The sequence below is a fragment of the Barbus barbus genome, assembly GCF_936440315.1.
Source record: "Barbus barbus genome assembly, chromosome: 26".
Lineage (NCBI taxonomy): Eukaryota > Metazoa > Chordata > Actinopteri > Cypriniformes > Cyprinidae > Barbus > Barbus barbus.
This window is the reverse complement of record NC_136754.1, coordinates 8003508-8023075: the sequence shown is the minus strand read 5'-3', so window position 1 is coordinate 8023075 and position 19568 is coordinate 8003508. Positions and strand designations below refer to the sequence as shown.

Here is a 19568-nt window from a genome sequence, read left to right as displayed (position 1 = left end):
ATCTCTTCACTTCACTAATAATGACTTCAGCTGGAGTAAATCTTTTTTTTAAATAGCAAGCACAGGCCTTGGAGGTTTGCCAGGTCTCCTCCAACAGAGAAAGGAGCCAAGAGAAAGTAGCTTAAAGAAATGAGGGATAAAGAGACGAGGGACAAGCATTTTGTTTTGCATTCATTCTGGCTATCTGTTATTGCTTGATAATGTAATGACCGTACGGTGCAGCGATGACGGCTCCTGTGAGCTGAAGCCGTGGGTGTCGCTGATTGCCATTAATCTGAAGAGCCACTCCGTGTGATGAAAGCGTTAGGGAGGCATTTCTCTGTCCGTCTCCATCCTATTAGCACTGTGGCATACACACCGAATGATTAGAAATCGTCTGATCTTTGAAAAAAGCCTGTCGTTTACGCTAATCAGCCCTGCTGACAGACACTGCAGGCCAAAACGTTCCCTCATCAAAAATACGGAGCACTGGAGAGCCTCTCTGTGCATCCCTTTCAGCTTCATTGTCAATTTTTCGAGATTAATTTTGTACAGACACTATGTATGTTGTTGTAACTTCTCTTTTGTTCTGCATTGTGTGCGGTGTAGATGTTCTGAAGCCCAGAAACAAATCCTATTCCTATTTCTCTCCATCTCTCTTTCTTGGCTTGACAGTAGTGAACAAAGGGTTCAGAACAAAGTGCTGTCATTTGTTGAATTTCCTCATTACTGAATGTTGACGAGATCATTCGCGTAATTTTCTTTTTTGTTCATCTGTAATAGAGGCCTCTCAAAAGCATTTACTTTGATTCTGACTTCAAATACGGACACTGCTGTCTAATCTGAATTATACCAAAAGCGCTTCGCTTCAGATGTTAACAACGTATAAACGCAACGTATTATGCAGCAATCTTCAAAATAAAAGCCCTTCAGTGTTCATTGTAGTACCTTAGGTTCAACTCTTTATATCAAGCATTATTTTTTTATTGTACATTTGAGTTATAGGGACTGTAGAGATCTTTAGAGATTAAAAAACTAATTGATGTGAGATTGTAGGTTCTTTAGATCAGCATGCCATAGTCACCCAAAACATTCAATTCTGTTAATATTTACTCATTATCATTCCTCATGTCGCTTCAAACTGGGTTTTTGTTTTTGGTCCATACATTGAAAGTCAATGGGGTCCAGTGTCGCTTTGGACCTCACTGACTTTAATTGTCTGCGCAAAAAGCAGATGAAACATTCTTTAAAGGGGTCATTTGATGCGATTTCAAGTTTGCCTTTCGCGTTGGAGTGTTTTGGACTTTTGGACAAGCTATTCATGCATAGATAAGATCCCTAAATTTGCAAAGACTAAAGTCTCAAACCCAAAGAGATATTCTTTATAAAAGTTAAGACTTGTCCACGCCCCCCTAAAACGGCTCATTAAAACACACCCCCACGTCTACGTCACTGTGTGCAATGAAAAACAATGCTTTGTTAGACAAGTTGAACCTAAGATGCTGCAAAGAACCATTAAAACAATCTTTATTTTGAAGTTACATTTATACATTGTTAATATCTGATGTCATCTGAAATGCTATCTTTCAGGAATCATGACAATATTTTAACATTTTTAACTATTCTAAGCATCAGAACTTTAATATTTCTAAATACTTTTAAAATAAAGGTTCTGTATTGGCATCTATGGTTTCATGAAGAACCTTTAACATCCATAGAACCTTTACATTCCACAAAATGTTCTTTATAGTGGAAAAAGTTTCTTAAGATTTTTTGAAAGAACCAAAAAACGTTCTTCTATGGCATTAATGTGAGAATTCCCTTTTTTATTTAAGAGAATAAAAACTCCTTTGTGGAACTTTGAAAAGTTCTTCTGCAGCATCAGGCTGTGACAGTTTTAGTTAAAAAAATATGTATTTTATAAGAGTGGTCAGTAGGTATAAGTAGAATAGAATTGCTAAAACTTTCCAGAATTGCCTTTTAAGAATTGCAGCATAAGCTGCATGACTTTGCTGTAGACATGTTGCAGACCTGAGAAGGTCACTTTGTCTCCTACGCTTCTCTAGTTCTTACTTTAATACAAATTTAAATCCACATATTAGCTTGACCGTAGCTGTTTTGTGTCGTCAGCATGGGCGGTTATCTCAAGGTCACATGCTTATTATCAAATGAAAGGCTAGGGTTGGTCACCTCCCGTTTTAATGTTGTGGAAAACACAAGGTAATCAAACAAGCAATTAAGTATTATGGGAGGAAATAACTTCATGCTGTGCCCTTTGCAGGCTCCTTTCAGGTTTTACAGCTCTTCCCCAGTCCAGACTCACGCCAAACAGGAAGTCAACATTTAAGACCGCCTGCCGTTCATCACTCTGAGATGAGGAGAATGTTTTAAAGGTGGAACAGAGCAGTAGAGAAGGTCAGCGTGGAGGTCAGATGTGTGTATTTTGCAGAAGCCTACGATAATCATCCATGTTCTTTTGAATAAAAATCAAGGTCAAAAAGGAAGTTTTTTTATAAACTGACTGGTATTTCAAAGGGTCATCGCTTTGACCAAACATTCACTGATTAATCTCTAGCGAAAGGCTTACTTGATGCCGACTCTCTTGCTCCCGTTTCTATGGCGGTCCACTTTGTGTTTGTAAAATGAGATGCTGGATGAATTAAACCAGATGAGGTGATCGTAATTCAACACGCTGCTGGAGCGCGAGGGTAAGGGCAGCGGCAGTCATGGGAATATCTGAACCATTTTTTTCACCTAATTGCAAGTCAGTTAGAAACAGTTGGCAAGGACATGTGGCTAGGGAGGCTTTAATGGAGATGAATGGAATGCCAGGAGGACAGAGGAGAACCCTGACCCATCCTCCTATTTCTGTAGTCCTGCTTGTCTTGATCGACTGATCTGAATATCAAGAAAGCCTGCTTGTCATATGAAATATTTCTCATTATGCAGCTTGTTTGTTATCATTTGTCCGAAGTTTGAATTTCGAGAAGATTCGGTGAAGGTTGAGAAGTTCCTTTGTGTCTTTCCAGCCTTTGAACTTCCATTAGATTCACATTTCAATTTGAGACTGTTTGGTTTCAAAGCCTCCCTTTACATCCATATTTACTCAGTTTAAAGGTATCAAACTTTCTTCTAAAGGAATCTCGGCGTAAAAAACCCCATCCATCTGAACTCACACAGAGGAGAAAGTTCCCTTCCGTTTGATCACGCTGCCATCTTTGTCTGGCCGGCGTTCTTGATCCTAAAGAAATTCTGTTTTGGGGAGAGCCATTTTTCACACCAGGCACCTCGCAGAGATGGGGGAATCAAAAAGCGCCTTAGTCAGCTCGGTGTTCAGGGCAGAGGCTGATGGGAATGGGCTCTACAGCTCTAGGGTTCCTGTTACAGCAGATCACTTTCTCCCCAAGTCTCATTTCAATAGTGTTAGTATGCTGCAGCCCAACTGAGCACTCCGAGCAGAAAGCACACTGTCAGCACAATCATCAGCTCTGCTCCGACTCAAACCCTCAAAGAGTGTCAAGATGTAGATGGGAAAATATAGCGAGAGAGATGAAGGGAGAGGAGAAACGATTGTGATGGAAGTTCCAAAAAGTGAAAGGGTCAGATAAGAGAGAAGGAAAGAATAAAAATAACTGAAACATTGTGCGACATGCATAAAATGACAAACATGCTATAACAAGCTGTTCTGTTCCTGCTGGCATTTTTATTAGTACATTTATTTAAATGCTTTTATTTTTTTTAACAGGTGTGTATTTGTGTTGAAAAGTTTGAGTCTGCAAGATTGTTTTATGTTTTTGAGCGCAGTTGCTAAGGCTGAATTTATGTGATCAAAAATGCAGTAATTTTGTGAACTATTACAGTAACTTTTCTATTTTAATGCATTTTAAAGTGTAAATTATTCCTTTTATGGCAAAGCTGAGTACATTTTTAGCAGCATTTACTCCAGTCTTTAGTGTAAAACTGCCCTTCCGAAATTATTCTGATATGCTGATTTGGTGCTCAATAATCATTTATTAGCAATGTTGAAAAAGTTGGTGCTTCTTAATATTTTTGTGAAAACCATGATACATTTTTCAGGATTCTTTCATGAACAAAAAGTTCAAAAGAACATTTATTTGAAATACAATTATCTTGATACATTATAAATGTCTTTTATTGTAACCTTTGATCTTTTGATTTAATGCATCCTTGCTGAATAAAAGTATTAAATTCTTTACAAAAAAATCCACTGACCCCAAACTTTTGAACAGTAGTGTATATTTAATGATACTGTACTTTGGCAATGTAAAACCTCAATGTTACTATACTAATAAAGCTATTTGAATCTAAATAAGAGTAAAAGGGATAGAATAAGACAAATGGTGATGAATACTTAACCCCAAAAAATATAATTCTGTCACTATTTAGTTATTTAGAATCTTAAAAAGGTTAATTTTTGAAAACATTTTCTGTTAGTAAGAATGATTAAAAGTTGGGTGCAGTCAAGCTCCAAAAAAAAAAAAAAGTGTATTATATTCCAAGTTGTCTGAGGCAATGCAATAGCTTTATGTAATTAAAAAAATAATAATAAGTGAACAAATCTTTCAGATGGTTCTGTCAACAATCAGTTCATTGGAAATATTAGTCTCAAAACGATTAGTTGATGGATCAGATATCTTTATTTCAAATATGAAATCTCATGAACATGTCAGTGAGAGCTATGCTGGATGTCAAGATTTTGATAACTTAAATTTCTGTCTGTTCATCACACAAAGCTATTGAATGGCTTTAGATGACTGATTTGAATGGACTGCTTTTATTATACTTTTATGATGCATTTTGGCAAAAGAGTGGCCAGGATATTGTTTAAAAATTAAAATCACGGAAGAAAGAAAGTCATACAGAATGACATGAAGGTGAATAAATGATGACAGAATTTGCATTTTTAGGTGAACTATTCTTTTAGAAGCCACAGTATATGGTCTGCAGGACAGAAAGCTGGAAACTGTCATGAAGAAGAACGGCGCTCATGTGACAGCATATTAGACCGGGAAGGTAAATTGATATGTAAATTGAGTGTGCAACTCAGAGAACGAGGAAATATGAAGCTGAAATGTGCTAGACCTTCACACAGAGCGGGAACAGCTTTTTTTCTCCCGTCAGCAAAGTACAATAGCAGGCCCTGGTGTACCGAACATCTCATATCTGTCTGCTCTGTGTGGCAGAATGTTCTGGAGAAAGAGAGCATTAGGCAGCACAAAGTGATTTGTCCTCATGGCGTTTAGGCTGTACTGAAAGGGCAGAGGCCTTGCTTAACAAAAGCAAGCAGCGCTCGTTCATTTATTGGAGGAACACTGGAAGATTTGAGTCGTTCATCAGGGTGCTGCTCGCTGCTTTGTTCTTCAAGGAGAGACATTTTGTCAATATAAGATGCTCTTTTTCTCATTACATTTCTGAGAGGCCTGTCAGCCATACGGACATACAGTGAGAACAGCTTCATAAGATGTGTGGTCCTCAATATCCGCATACACACTTTATATAATGAAAATGTATGCTTGTTATTGACATGCGGCACAGAAAACTCACATTTTAATTTCAAAACAGAAACTGACTGTAGAAACGGTTGCACTGTACAAACTATAGGAAGAATCCTATTATTTCAATATGACTCTTGACTTTAGGACGCTTCTAAGGGCCCTACGATGGGGGGAGGGGGGATGGGGGGTCCGAGGGGGAAACGTGATTTCTACCGAGGGGAACTCTAGACCCCTGCATTTTGGCCTCGGGCCTGTTTTAGGCTTCTCCTTATTTTTATATTTTAGACATCCATCAATTAGTGATAAAAAAATTGCCGCGCTGGTGGAAACAACACGAGACCGTGCCGTGACTGTCAAGAGCGACTCGACGGTGTTTAGAGTCCCACGGCAGCAGCAGCGAGTGCCGTCAGCGCAGATGAAGAGTTCTGCATTCAAATGCACGCAATAGGCTGAAGCTTGCTGCAAAGCCCCAGAAAAAGCAATTACCATGAATGTGTTGGGGGGAAATAGTAAGGAGATATTTGAATTATTTACTAAAAAACTAGTGTTTTCTGTGTTAGTGTTGCAAAGATGAAGATGATGATCCTGACTCGCCATCTCCTCATTAGACACGCCTTTAGAGAAAAGTACATCTTCACGGATTATGATTATAATGAAAGTTTTTGTTTTTATTTATTTTGTTTAGTAATGTAAAGCTTTCTATAGATATATTTATCATGTCTGTGAGGCATGTATTCGCTGACTTTCGGTTCATTTTTGTGAAGTTCTCCTGTTCAAGACGAGACGGCGCATTTTTTTTTCTTTATTTTATAAAATTATTTGATATAGCCTATGTTATAAAAAGTTTTGTTGATATTGTGAGTGCACACAAATAAAAGTAGACCCTTTACAGTTACAAATGATGTATTACTCTTACTTTTATGAGCAATAATTGCAGTTTCCATTGAAAAAAATGCAATTGATTGCGCTGGCGCCTCCATGTCCTGCGCTTTAGCTTCCACTCTCCGCACAAACTACTGGATGCAGCGCACATTTATCTAGATTTAATGTTTAAACATTGTTATATGCTTGAACTGTTTTAGTATATCTATAGATTTTATTTTAGGCAAGTTGTGATGATTTGAGAAGGCTAAATTGATCAAATATGGCTATGATCAGCCTGCCGGTCTGCCGCTTGGTCGAAAGATAAAAACTTATTTAACGAACAAAACAAATGCTCCAAACGTTTTTCTAAATTAACTTAATAAAAAAAACGAAACAAAATATAATCACTTTGCCATTATATAGAAAACTGAACTATTTTAATAGCTGAAACAGTATAATCTGATTTGGGAGAAGGGGGAAAATACGGGCTCGGGACGGACTCGGGCTGGTAATTCTGTTAAGCTCTCGTATTGTTACCTTATAGACTCAAGAATACATCTATTCCAGACACGGAAGACGCTCTGATTTGAATTTACAACATTTATTTTACCAACCAAACATGTTAGAAGTACACACACATCTCCCAAAGACGAACCCCGGCTGGCCGGCCATCGGTCCCTTTCTCTGTGTCAGACTTAACTTTGTTGTCGTCTCCTAAATAATGCCGCGAGTGAGGCTTGAGGAAGTGATGTTGCGTCTGCGCAGTGCGACCTGATGCAGCCCCAGAAGTGAGACACAGGAAACAAAAATACTGCAAAATAATAATAATAATGCAACTAAACGAGACGAAATAACGTTATAACACTTCGTTTAGAAAATGAAGAGACATTTTAGCATAGTTTTTATTTTGTAAACCACATTTAGTCTCGTTTTTATTCGTCAACAATATTGCATTATACATTTAATTATAGTCATCGTCACATGACCAGCATTTACGTTGCGTCTCGTCTCGTTTTCGTCACGTGATAAAGGTTCATTGACAACGATATTTAGTCATAATTTTCGTTGACGAAAGCAACACTAACACACACAAGCAGTATTTTGGTGTGCACTTGTGTCACTTTCCTGACAGCATAGCTGATTGCTGTCATAATAAACAGCTGTTAAATTTGCTGATATTTTCCCATTTGTCAGATTGCGTTCAAGAAAAATAAAGTTAAGATTAATGAATGGCTTGTTTTCTAGTTTTCATGACCTTCAGCCATTCATCTTGTTATGTCACACTTTTCTTCATTCTCCTTGACATCAATGACGAGATGAGTCAAGGTTTACACACGCACGCACGCACGCACGCACAGGGGGATCCATCCGTCCAGCCAATTAGTGGAGATTACATGATGACAAGCTTGTGTTTGATTCGGCCAAATAAAATCAGCATCAAACTGAAGTGATGGAGCATGATGAACACTGGCAATCGGTTCCACTATGTAGTGTACACACACGTGTGCGAGTGAGGTGCACTTGCCAAAGACAGAATCATTCTCACTTTTCTCTGCCACGCAATCACAGCTCCAGCCTGCCAACTCGCCATGGCTGGGCTCCTGTGACCCTGGCATGAGCAGCCCCTCTCCTCATCATTACTGCCAAATTAAAAGCCAGAAGCCTCCAGCTCATCTGTCTCCCTGCTGCTGACTCTTATCACGAGCTTGGCCACTCCCGCGCCGTGCCCAACCCAGAGCACGCTTATTACGGATGCCTTGGAACTCACCCCAAACCAATTATAATCAAAAGATGATTTTAAAATGTACTAGTCCTTGATTGTAATGAGAGAGTTCTACATTTTCTTCTCAGATTAGCTGTCATGAGTGATTCTTACTTTGAGACAAATTACAGAGGGGAGTTTAGGCACAGGAACAGGGGAGAGCAGAACCTGAAGAAGGGAAATGTAATTCCCTCATAGCTTCTCTCATTAAAGCGTAATGCTGTTTGCAAGGGAGCATGAAAGATTAGGCAGTTACATGTGGGAAGTTGCAGAGGCTGATCCGGTTCAAGAAGATCTTCAGTCAAGCGTCCTCATGACCTGCTCAGAGGTAAAGAAATGGGTTTCTAGGCACATTCAAAGGTAGGTCAGTCCATTCGGCATCTTGGTGACATCCCAAAATCAATTCCAGTCATGCTAATATTGCTCATATCTTGAATAGAGAAAGATTTTTGTTGTCTCTGACACATGGCACCGGGGGTGAACATTTACAAATTGTTTTTTTTTTGTCTTATTATTTATTTATTTATTTTACGGGCACTATTTATTTATTTGTTCATTCGTTCTTTTAACTTTTTTGATTTAATCAGATTTTTTAAAGTTTATTTTATTATTTTAATTATTGGTACCTTGTTTTTATTGAATGTTTGTTTGTTTGTTCAACTTAATGTTGAATGTTATTTTATTATTTTGAGTATTGGCACCATTTATTTATTTAATTATTTATTTACTTGCTGCATAAGTTCTGTAACTGTGTGTGTGTGTGTGTAATATATATATATATATATTACACCACCACCACCAGCCTGAACCGTTGAGACAAGGCAGGATGGATCCATGCTTTCATGTTCTTTACGCCAAATTCTGACCCTAACCTTCTGAATGTCACAGCAGAAATCGAGACTCGTCAGACCAGGCAACGCTTTTCCAATCTTCTATTGTCCAATTTTGGTGAGCCTGTGCGAATTGTAGCCTCCGTTTCCTTTTTTTAGCTGACAGGAGCGCACCCGGTGTGGTCTTCTGCTGCTGTAGCTCATCTGCTTCAGTGTTCGACGTGTTGTCCGTTCAAAGATTGTGCATTCTGCATACCTTGGTTGTAACGAGTGGTCTGCCCATTCTCCTCTGACCTCTGACATCAACAAGGCATTTTCGTCCACACAACTGCCACTCACTGGATATTTTCTCTTTTTCGGACCATTCTCTGTAAACCCTAGAAATGGCTGTGCGTGAAAATCCCAGTAGATCAGCAGTTTTTGAAATACTCAGACCAGCCCGTCTGGCACTAACAACCATTCCACGTTCAAAGTCACTTAAATCCCCTTTCTTCCCCATTCTGATGCTCGGTTTGAACTTCAGCAAGTCGTCTTCACCACATCTAGACGCCTAAATGCATTGAGTTGCTGCCATGTGATTGGCTGATTAGCAATTTGTGTTACCAAGCAATTGAGCAGGTGTACCTAATAAAGTGGCCGGTGAGTAAACCTCTTTAGTTTCGTACAATGGAAATGTGAGCTTGAGTTTAGTCTCATTCAATCTCCCATCGGAGACGCAAAGTCAAACATGGATTGCATGAAAAGGTGAACTTGTACATTTGAAATGTGAAATATCTACTATTCAATTTCATTAAATGAAATGCCTTTAGGAGACACGCTTCAGGGGTCTTTTAATGCATAAACTGCAACTGCATTTAGTTGACACATGACTGTAAGGGGGGCTGCTGTTTTGCAGTGATGTTTAAAATGTTGCTAAGCCTCTAGGAGATTTTATACTGGGTGTGTTGCACTATATTGCTGCAGGCGAAGGCAGACTGTTTCAGAATTGTACCCACGGAGACCCAGAACACCAGTGGGTATTTTTAGACATTCCAACGTGCCCTCGGAGATTAACTCACAGATGTGCTAGTGTGCTCAACACACACACACACACACTCATACACATGCAAAGACTAACTTTTATCAGGGCATACACTACCTCAAACTCTCATTTGAAGATTTTTATTAATGTTTTAGGTGGCATACTCATTCAAACGCGTTCAAACTCAATTAATGCTGTATATATGGACTGGAAAACAGTGATTGATGTTACAGCTGAGTCTAATATATGAAGGGAACTTCATCTCTTCGGCAGTATGGAAATAATCATAATCTTTTCCTGACTCTTATACAGTCCTGAATGGCAGTTTTATAGCTGGTTTATAAAAATATACATTTTTATAGGTGATGTTTTTATCTTTTTTTATGTTGCAGACATTGTGGCTACATTAAAGCCAAGCAAGATCCAGATGAAGAAAAAATGCAGTTTCAGAATGGGAGAGGTACGATGACCAAAATAACACACACAAACACACACACAAAACACTCATACATAATGGATTGTCAAAACAAACGGTTGTTTTTAGAGGTAACAAATGTAAAAGGTCTCTCTTCCAGTCTCGGCTGAGAGAGTGTGATATAAATCAAAAACCCTCATGCTCAACCTCGCCATAGTTTATCTTTTCCAACTTTTTTAGGAGGCTGTTTGGGTTTATGGTGCAGTCGTGTCTTGGCATTCATTTGGACTGAAAATCCCGTGTGAAAATCATGTTTTTTTTTTTTTCCTTATTGCAGTGAAACTGCCTGGAAGCAGGACGTATATTCACCCCCACACTTACGAGGACCCAAATCAAGCCGTCCGAGATTTTGCCAAGGAAATCGATGCCTCCAATATACGTATAGAGAGAGTTATAGGTGCAGGTGAGACTCTTATTCTTCTATAGATCAAATTGTGGAAATAAAATGAAAATAAAACAATATTGAATCTCAAATATACATTATGCAAATTGTGTCAGTGTAGCTCCTTCAATATAGAGGTTTGTTCATTTCATAAAACATGTTTTCAGTGTGTAATTGCAGTTGTGTGCTAATGTATGTCAAAGAACGGAGGTTTCTGTTTGAACCCTAATTATAGAACGTCCGCTGACTGTAATCCTCACACACAAAGCTGTTGTTTGAAATACTGAGCTGTTAATACCGCATATCTCTGCATCTGAACTTTGTTTGAAATCTCATTTTCCTCAGCGTTTGCTTTCTCTGTCCATGAGTGACTGTCTCCATTTTTCTGACTTTTTTGTTTTTTATCCTGGTTCTTTATTTCTCTGTCTCATTTCCTATTTATCTTCATCTTGCTGCAATAGTGTGCAATAGAGTTCTTTAGGGCTTTAGGAGCTCTGAATTAAACAATGCCATGGAGAAATCTTCTTAGATTATTTGTGTGAGTACAGGATACACGTTTAACCCAAACAGAGTTTGGCAGAGATGTTATCCACCATATAACAGAGCTTTCCCAAAACAAATATATGTATATATGTATATGTGTGTGTATACTGTATATATCTGTATATACAGTATATGACGCTAAACTGTATAATTGTTCTTTGTCAATGGTTAGTTTTCTACAAAGCTGTTATAGTTTTGTTTCTCGTATCACTCCACAGTCCTTTTCTTCTCACTTAATAACAACAATCAGTAACATATCAGTAACATTTTTTGTCTTGTTTCTCAGAAATAAATATATATATATATTCATATAAATTTAAATTGTTTATATATTTGGTCACTTTATTTTAATGTCCAATTCTCATTATTAACAAACCATTAATTATGACTTTTGCCTCAATAAATTCCTAATTTGCTTCTTATTAACAGTTAGTAAGGTAGTAAGAATAGTACAGGGATTAAAGTGAAAAAAATTCTTCTGACTGAATTTTTTTTTCAGGCCAAGTCATATTCCTTTAACCAACACTTTATTTAAATAGTCGAGACCAATAGCGTGGAAGATGTTTTAATATTGCCAGTTTGCGTATTTTAAAAGCAATTTTTTTTATCTATGAACAAATTATACATACCTTGACAAATAATCAACCATCAACATAACTTTTCAGTGCATGTTTTTATTTATGTTATAAGACCAAACAATGTTTTGTGAAACTCTTAATAATTAATAATCTTGAAAGTGCACTCTTGTCTTTGACAACTGGACGGAATGTCTAGTGTTATACCTGTTTTTTTGTTGTTGTTTTTTTTCAGTTAACCCTTGTCTAATTGACAGGTTTTATTTTTAATCATACCTTTTTGCTTAATATGCTTTATGATTATATTATTATGTATGATTATAAAATAGAAGGAAAGAAAGATAGAAAAAAGAAAAAGAAATAAATACAACAGCTTGTCACTGGGACAGTACCCTTAAAAGCACATCTTTGTACCTTATTTACCCCAAAAACTTTCATAGTTGTACATATTGGTACTCTAATGTACTAATATGCACCTTTTTGAGTATAAGTTACAAAGATGTCCTTATAAGGGTACTATTGTTTACATATTTCAGATTGTATTTTGTGTGTGTTGTATGTACAGTACATGGCACACAGTAATGGATACTTGCACCTTCACATACTCCTTTATTCTGTTCTGTTCTATTATACATTAATCTGATTAATCTATGTTAAAAGGTATAAGAAATATCTTATCATAGACAATGCTGTAATTAATCTTTACCTCTGAAGCCTCACTGAAACTTCCTGCCTCATTCACTCTCAACTGTGAATTCACTTCTGCCTCTGTCTACAGCAAATAAAGTAGTGTTTGAAACATGTACATACAGGGAATAGTGACATACAGAAGAAAATAACAAATTAAGTACACTGCTGGACAATAACCAATCATTTGTATCCTAAATTAATTTTAACACTTTAGAATGATAAACACATATTCACTATTAACTATGACTTTTGCCTCAAACTCTTCATTTACTGCTTATTAATAGCTTGTAAGGTAGTCGTTGTAGTTGTTAAGTTTAGGATTATGGGATGCAGAATATGATCATGAAGAATACAGAATTAATATGGGCTTAAGTACTAATAAACAACCAATATGCAAGATAATAATTACCTACTGTAGTTAAAAATTATAGCTGAGAAGTTGTTCATCATACTAATGTTATTTTTAATTTTTCTATATTTGACTAATTATGTGTTTTCTATGATTGGTCCATATATAATCCTACAAACGCTTGTGTATTATAGACGTTATACAATGTAAAAACAGCCAGGTGTTAAAAGCCACTCTTCTCACCTGTCACTGTGTGTCGTCCTGATTCTGCTAACAAACCTAGGCTGACTGTTTCTTGTTCACTCTTGACAACACATAAAAACGTCAAATTAGTGCAATAATGACAGAGCACCCCTAAATGAAGATCGGTCCTGTATCAGATCAGTGCTTGCATACTTGATTGAAATACATCATGTATAGTATTGGCAGAGTTAAACATGTCACAATGCTGCAAACGCTGTAAAATCTCAGTTCAACATTATTCTTATTTGAAGGGTTCTAATAACATACATACGTGTTAAAATAAAAGACGTTACAAAAGAGTTACGGAAAAATACACTGAAAATAAATAAGTGCATGTTTGTCCAGGCAGCATTTTATTTCTCCATATAATGAACATCAAACTTGCTAATTATTCAACAAGAGCAATAGGCAGAGTCACTGAACATTGTGCAACACTATTCGGATCCCACATGCCAACTTACGCTGCTTGACTTCTTCGTAAAAAAGGAGTGAAGAGTTTCTTGCCGCTTTGAACTCATCTCGACCTCTAATGAATGATGGATACAGCGCGGGACCGCGGGCGCGAGCCTGGGCATGTCGTGACGTCACAAACTGAGTGACTGATTGCCATGGAAACGTAAACGTCATGTATAAATTATCCTGTCTCTTTGAATTTTAAATCATTCTGCATTTATATACATTGCTCCATTAAAACCTCAAGTTGCCGAGAACACAACTGTCCAATGAAAAAGTGCGGGGGACACGTCCCCCGCGTAATCTACGCCCCTGCATTAACCTCCGTTGTGGTACTTGTCGCACCAGACAGGGAGCATGTGTACTGTAGAGCACGAACGGCAGCATTGTGACTAGCTTCTGATTGATGGCGAGCTAGCACTTTTTTGCCATTATTGCCATATTGAAGTCTCCTGTGGCATACTGTGCAAAGACACGTACCTGGCTGTTTGATTTTTTTAGCCCACGAACTAAAAGGCTTGCCATTCTCCCCCATTTCGCCAAGCCAAGCCCATCTCCATTTATTTTTTACATTTTTATCGATCTCTGATACATCGGAGCCTTCCTGCATTATAAGTGTGTCCATGCTAGCTGAAATATAGTTCTACCTCAGCTGTAGCCTGACATGCAAAAAATAAACATATTAGAATAACTTTTAAAATGGATTGAACACACGGAGCACTTTTTTCCGTGAGCGGGAAAAGAAAACCCAGAGTGGATCCAAAGCGGAGTGATTACAGAACGCTTCGAGAGGAGAGAGGAACGTGCTTTCACTCCACTCCAGGCTTTGATCACATCCCCCTCAGCAGGCTGAATACACCTCATCTTTCCTTAATTTAAGACCTATTCAAACTGAAATTAAGACATTACACTATTTGAGAAATGTAAGCCTATTTACGGCCTTAAAATTGTGAAAAGTGAATTTAAGACATTAAGGACAGGCGGAACCCTGCAATTGACGGAAATCCGTCATAGACTCGTTGCAATTAACGGAAATCCGTCGTAGCGACGGAGAACTTTAATCCCTGATAGTAAGATGTAGAATATTGTCATGCATAATATGTGCTTTATAAGTACTAATAAACAGCCAATATGTTAATAATAGGCATGCTAATAAGCAACTAGTTAATAATGAGAATTGGTCCCTATACTAAAGTGCTACCATATATTTTCACTGGAAAACAAGACAGTAGGCGCGTTTCCATTACCCTTCAAATTACACAAATTGAAATTGCGAATTGAAAATATGCCTAATGGAAACGTGTCAATTTTGCAAAAACGCCCATATATGGCAAAAATGTTTTTACGCTTGCATGAGGTGGTTTTTCTGGCAATGCGAAAAAGGAATAATTCGCAAAACTGCAATGGAAACGTTTTTTCCGCAATTACAGGTCACATGGTGTATGTAAAATATCATATGATCAGTCTTCTATGTACTATAAACTCCAAGAAACACTTAATATGTGGCTGCTCTCAAGTATAAGGGGCTTTGTCTGCCATTCATGCTTAGACAATTTACACTGCACACATCCGCGGCGCAGTGTGGCTCTGATACGGCCACCGGAGTTGATCTCAGCCACTCTAGTCTATGCTTGTTTATATGAGGCATGTCGTGCACGTTTCTGAAGCAGCTCTCCGCACTGCTTTTGTAAAGATACATGCACACGCCTCCTTCAATTAAATATAGCCAAAATCTGTCAAAATCCATCAAATTCCGTTGCCATGACTTATCATGAGAGGAAAAAATTATGTTTTTGTCGCATAACAGATGTTAATGGAAACGCAGTCATTTCGCAATACTTTTTTATCGACATTTATAAAATATTGCCAAAGTTTTGCACAAGTCTGTAATGGAAACACTCCTAGTGAACACAGTCACAATGTCCAGTCAAGTGAATTTTATTTATGCATATTTTCCTTCATAAATCCGCCATAATCTGATGCTGATGTGCTGATGATAGCCATGCATTGCTTTCCAGGTGAGTTTGGTGAGGTTTGCAGTGGCCGTCTGAAGCTCCCCAGCAAGAGAGAAATCTATGTGGCCATCAAAAGTCTGAAAGCAGGATACTCAGAGAAGCAGAGGCGGGACTTCCTGAGCGAGGCCAGCATCATGGGCCAATTCGACCACCCCAACATCATCAGACTGGAGGGAGTCGTTACTAGATGTAAGTGACTGTCATGTACTCTCGTCTTCACCTTCACCCAGTGGCTTTTAAAAGACGGATTGAAAAGTTTAAGTAAGTAAACATACACTGCATTGTAAGCACTGAGGGAAAAATAAGCTGTTCTCCAAAGTGCTTTCAGAAATCATTTTGCGGGGATTCAATTGCACAGTTGAGTTCTTGGCTCGGTACAATTTTTATACAGCGTGGTTGAATAGCACAAGTGTGACAATATATGATTATTGTGACTACACAAACAAACCTTTTCCACCACAGTGGTCACAAAGTGTTTTCATGGCGCTGTGATTGAAAGCCAGATGGAGGTGTGCTGTACTCACTGACGTGCTCAGCCTTGGGGAGGACAGAAACAGAGCTTGACTGTTCCACCTGAATGGCTCTGTTGAGTTGGATCCGACCACACAAGAGGGATTGAAGACAAAGACTTGCTACAGCAGATGTATTGCAGAGCAAGCCTTTAAACGTGACTAAATATATTATCTCTAGAATTCACTTTTCATTTGGAAACGTTCACTTGGCTACTTGGGAACTTTTGATTAGGGACTGTTATGCAAAAGTAAACCTAAGTACAGTATTAAATGACTAATAAAACTGGCGCTTAACTCATTCCCCACTGTTTGTGCTACAGACAATTAAAGGTAGATGATAACTATGCCATTTTTTTAAACCACCTAGCAATCAAATGCCTAAAACCACCCAAAAATCCTAGAAAACATAAGAACTTGCTAAAAACCGCTCAGAACACCCTAGCATTGCAGTTTTGACGATGTGTGGAAAACAGTCAGATTTTCTTCAGACAGTCTAATATTTTGAGTAGAATTTGAAATAATTATTGTTCTTTAAACCTTTTTAAGTCTTTAGCAAAGTTTTGGAACAGTGTAGATTAGGCATAATCAGTATTTTATAAAAATTCAGCAACATGAAGAACATTACCAGTCAACGTTTTTAGAAACATGCAGATGAAAGTGGAAATGTTACGCTGATCTTTAAATAATGCAAACTAGGCTTTTATAACATTCTTACAAGCAAAATGATATGTTTATAAACTTTTAGGATATATATATATATATATATATTCCTTTTATCGTTTGTTTCTCCAATCTTCAACTGCAGTTTTGCAGTTTATATGTTTGTGGCCTGATGGCGTTGTCTAAATTGGATCTTAATAGCATACAGAGATAGACTTACACAGTGTTATGTGTGTTAGAAACCTTTCAGAGTCTCATTATCTCATCAGTAATGGGGAAGAGCTTATCGGAGAACTTCAGCTTTCACCAGACGCCAAACAAAAACCCTTTCTTTCGAGCGTCATTATGACTGAACAAACGTCTGCGGCTCCGCACTACCTATAGAGCACAACAATGAAAGTATGCATATTTATGACTGCATGAATATTAATCATTTAAATAGTTAATTGGATGTTTTAAATGTCATAAATATGCAGCAGCACACATATGAACAGCGACGTCTCGACATTTCTTATTCATTTTTCGCTCTGTTCTCTCTAATGCGGAATGCTAATTTTGACCTTTTGTTAGCATTGGTTTGTGCAGTTTACAAAACTATTTTCTCCGTAAATCGAGTTTGCTTTTCATTTTGAAAAGGCAGACGCTGCCTAATTGCCTGTCCTCCAGTTATAAGTGGTGTATTTATGTTCTGAGCAAATATCAGGGGCTCGGGGTTAAAGCTCAGTTCAGTATCTCTCTGAGCATGCATGCAGACTCTTTGGAAGAACAAAGAAGCAGTTTAAGTGAGAGTAATGCATTCAACATTGGGCTGCACTCTGACCTCTGTCTTCGTGGAATAGACCAGTCCTCTGTTGGAATCTAAAATAAGCATGCTTTTGACAGGGTAAAAGAAAGTGTAGGGGAAGATATAGAGAGGAAATATTTGACATTCTTAGAAAAATAAAAAAAAAACTTGCTACATGTACTGCGTTAGGCTAACCAAGACTTGTCATAGCACTTGCATTTTATTGCTCTTTTGTTGGTTTTGATTGCTTCTATTGTCATCATTTGTACAGTTAGTCGCTTTGGATAAAAGCGCCTGCTAAATGACTTAATGTAAATGCATTAGCTGAGGTGATGTAGTTGATGTACTAAAATAACAAAAAGTTAAAAAAAACTGCATAGACATATGGGGGGGGGGGGCAAAACTGCCAAAAAAATGGCAAAACCAATACAAAATACTTTATCTAAATCCATGCAAAGAATTGAAAATATTAAAAAAATAAAAATTAGGTTAAAAATATTCATAAACCATAATAGTATCTCAATGCTAAAATGTGTGTTCAGTGTGTTCTGCTCTTACATTTACTAATTTAAGAATCTGCAAGATGCTTGTCATTCAAAAAAAAAATCATAAAACATTTTTTTTTTTTTTATTCTCTGATGAAGCTACTTGACAGATGTTTACATATACAAATTGAATTTACACAATTTGTTATATTTTTGTGAAAACTTGTGATTTTAAATTTTGTATTCTTAATTATCTTTAATATAATTCTTTAAAATAATTTATTATTACTTAAAAAAACATGTTGTGCTCTTATGTTTAAGACTTTATTTCTCTTATGTACTAAGCATAACTTAGAGATTCTGAAAGGGTAAAGTGATAGTCATGTCACTGTCCATATGGCTGCATGTATTCTGGCCTTGGGGGTTGTGAATGGTCGCACGTATGACAGCGGAGAGAGGCAATTTCACAGATCACTGCTCAGCAGGTCAGTGGCTGCAGGGCCGAGGAGAGGGCAAGGGAACAGCAGGCACAGCTCTCTAACCTTTCACTCCAAACAGTTATTCAAAACATTCATTTCTAACAGCTCCCAGCATTCAAATCCTTCCATCGTGATTGCCTCTTACTGTAGTAGCAAAAAAAACAACCTTTGGGATACGCAAAATCCTTGAAGGGTAACATGTCTATGTCTGTTATTGTATCTTTGAGCTAAAATTGTCTAATTCATAAACAGTCATTCTTTTTGAACAGATTCTCAAACTGATTTGCAAAGTGTTGATAAATGACTCTGTATTTAGCACAACAGGCTTCCAGTGGTTATGGAAAACTTGGAAATATCAGCAAGTTTGCAGGCATGAATGGACTTTTAATATATTTCATTGGCGTTCATTGCTTTTTGTGAGAGCAGTCTCTATAAACTAATTTTAAAACGTTATTAAAATATCCAGTAATCGCGAACATCTGCAAAAATAATGAAAAAATCATAAAAATCAATTTGTGATAAATATTGATACACAGCAGCATTTCATACACTACGAAAGAACATCAAATGAAATTTAAAATGCTGCTGGAAACACTTGAATAATGACTCAGATGAGTTGGTAAATCAAGTTTTAGCTGGTTCTTTGAATAAACAGAATGAATCTAACTTCCCAATGTTATCCTTCAGGGCTAATTTTAGTGATGCACACAAAGAAGCCTTTGTAAATGTAGTTTTTATTGTGTTTTTTCTTTACGCTCGTGGCCTCAGCGATCAACAAATCTAAAACAGAGCTCCAATCAACAGTGCTTTATCAGAATAATGTTCCAAACCCTCCCTCTCACTGTGATTGCTTCCATTGTTATGTAGATGGTGGGTCTGGTGCGACTAAAAGAAAGCTTTGGAAATAGCCCTTTTAATTGCTATCTCGTCATTTGTCAGAAAAGTTCTGAT

General features: G+C 37.4%; 1 protein-coding gene across 1 annotated transcript in view; it reads left to right on the top strand.

Annotated features, from left to right (window-relative positions):
* Positions 1 to 19568, top strand: part of LOC306846328 (ephrin type-A receptor 3-like) — a 117700-nt gene that overhangs the window by 76464 nt on the left and 21668 nt on the right. Inside the window, exons 9-11 of the mRNA XM_079379630.1 lie at positions 10365 to 10432; positions 10725 to 10850; positions 15701 to 15886. Coding sequence (XP_079235756.1) covers positions 10365 to 10432; positions 10725 to 10850; positions 15701 to 15886 — 380 coding nt within the window. The remainder of the gene's footprint in view (positions 1 to 10364; positions 10433 to 10724; positions 10851 to 15700; positions 15887 to 19568) is intronic.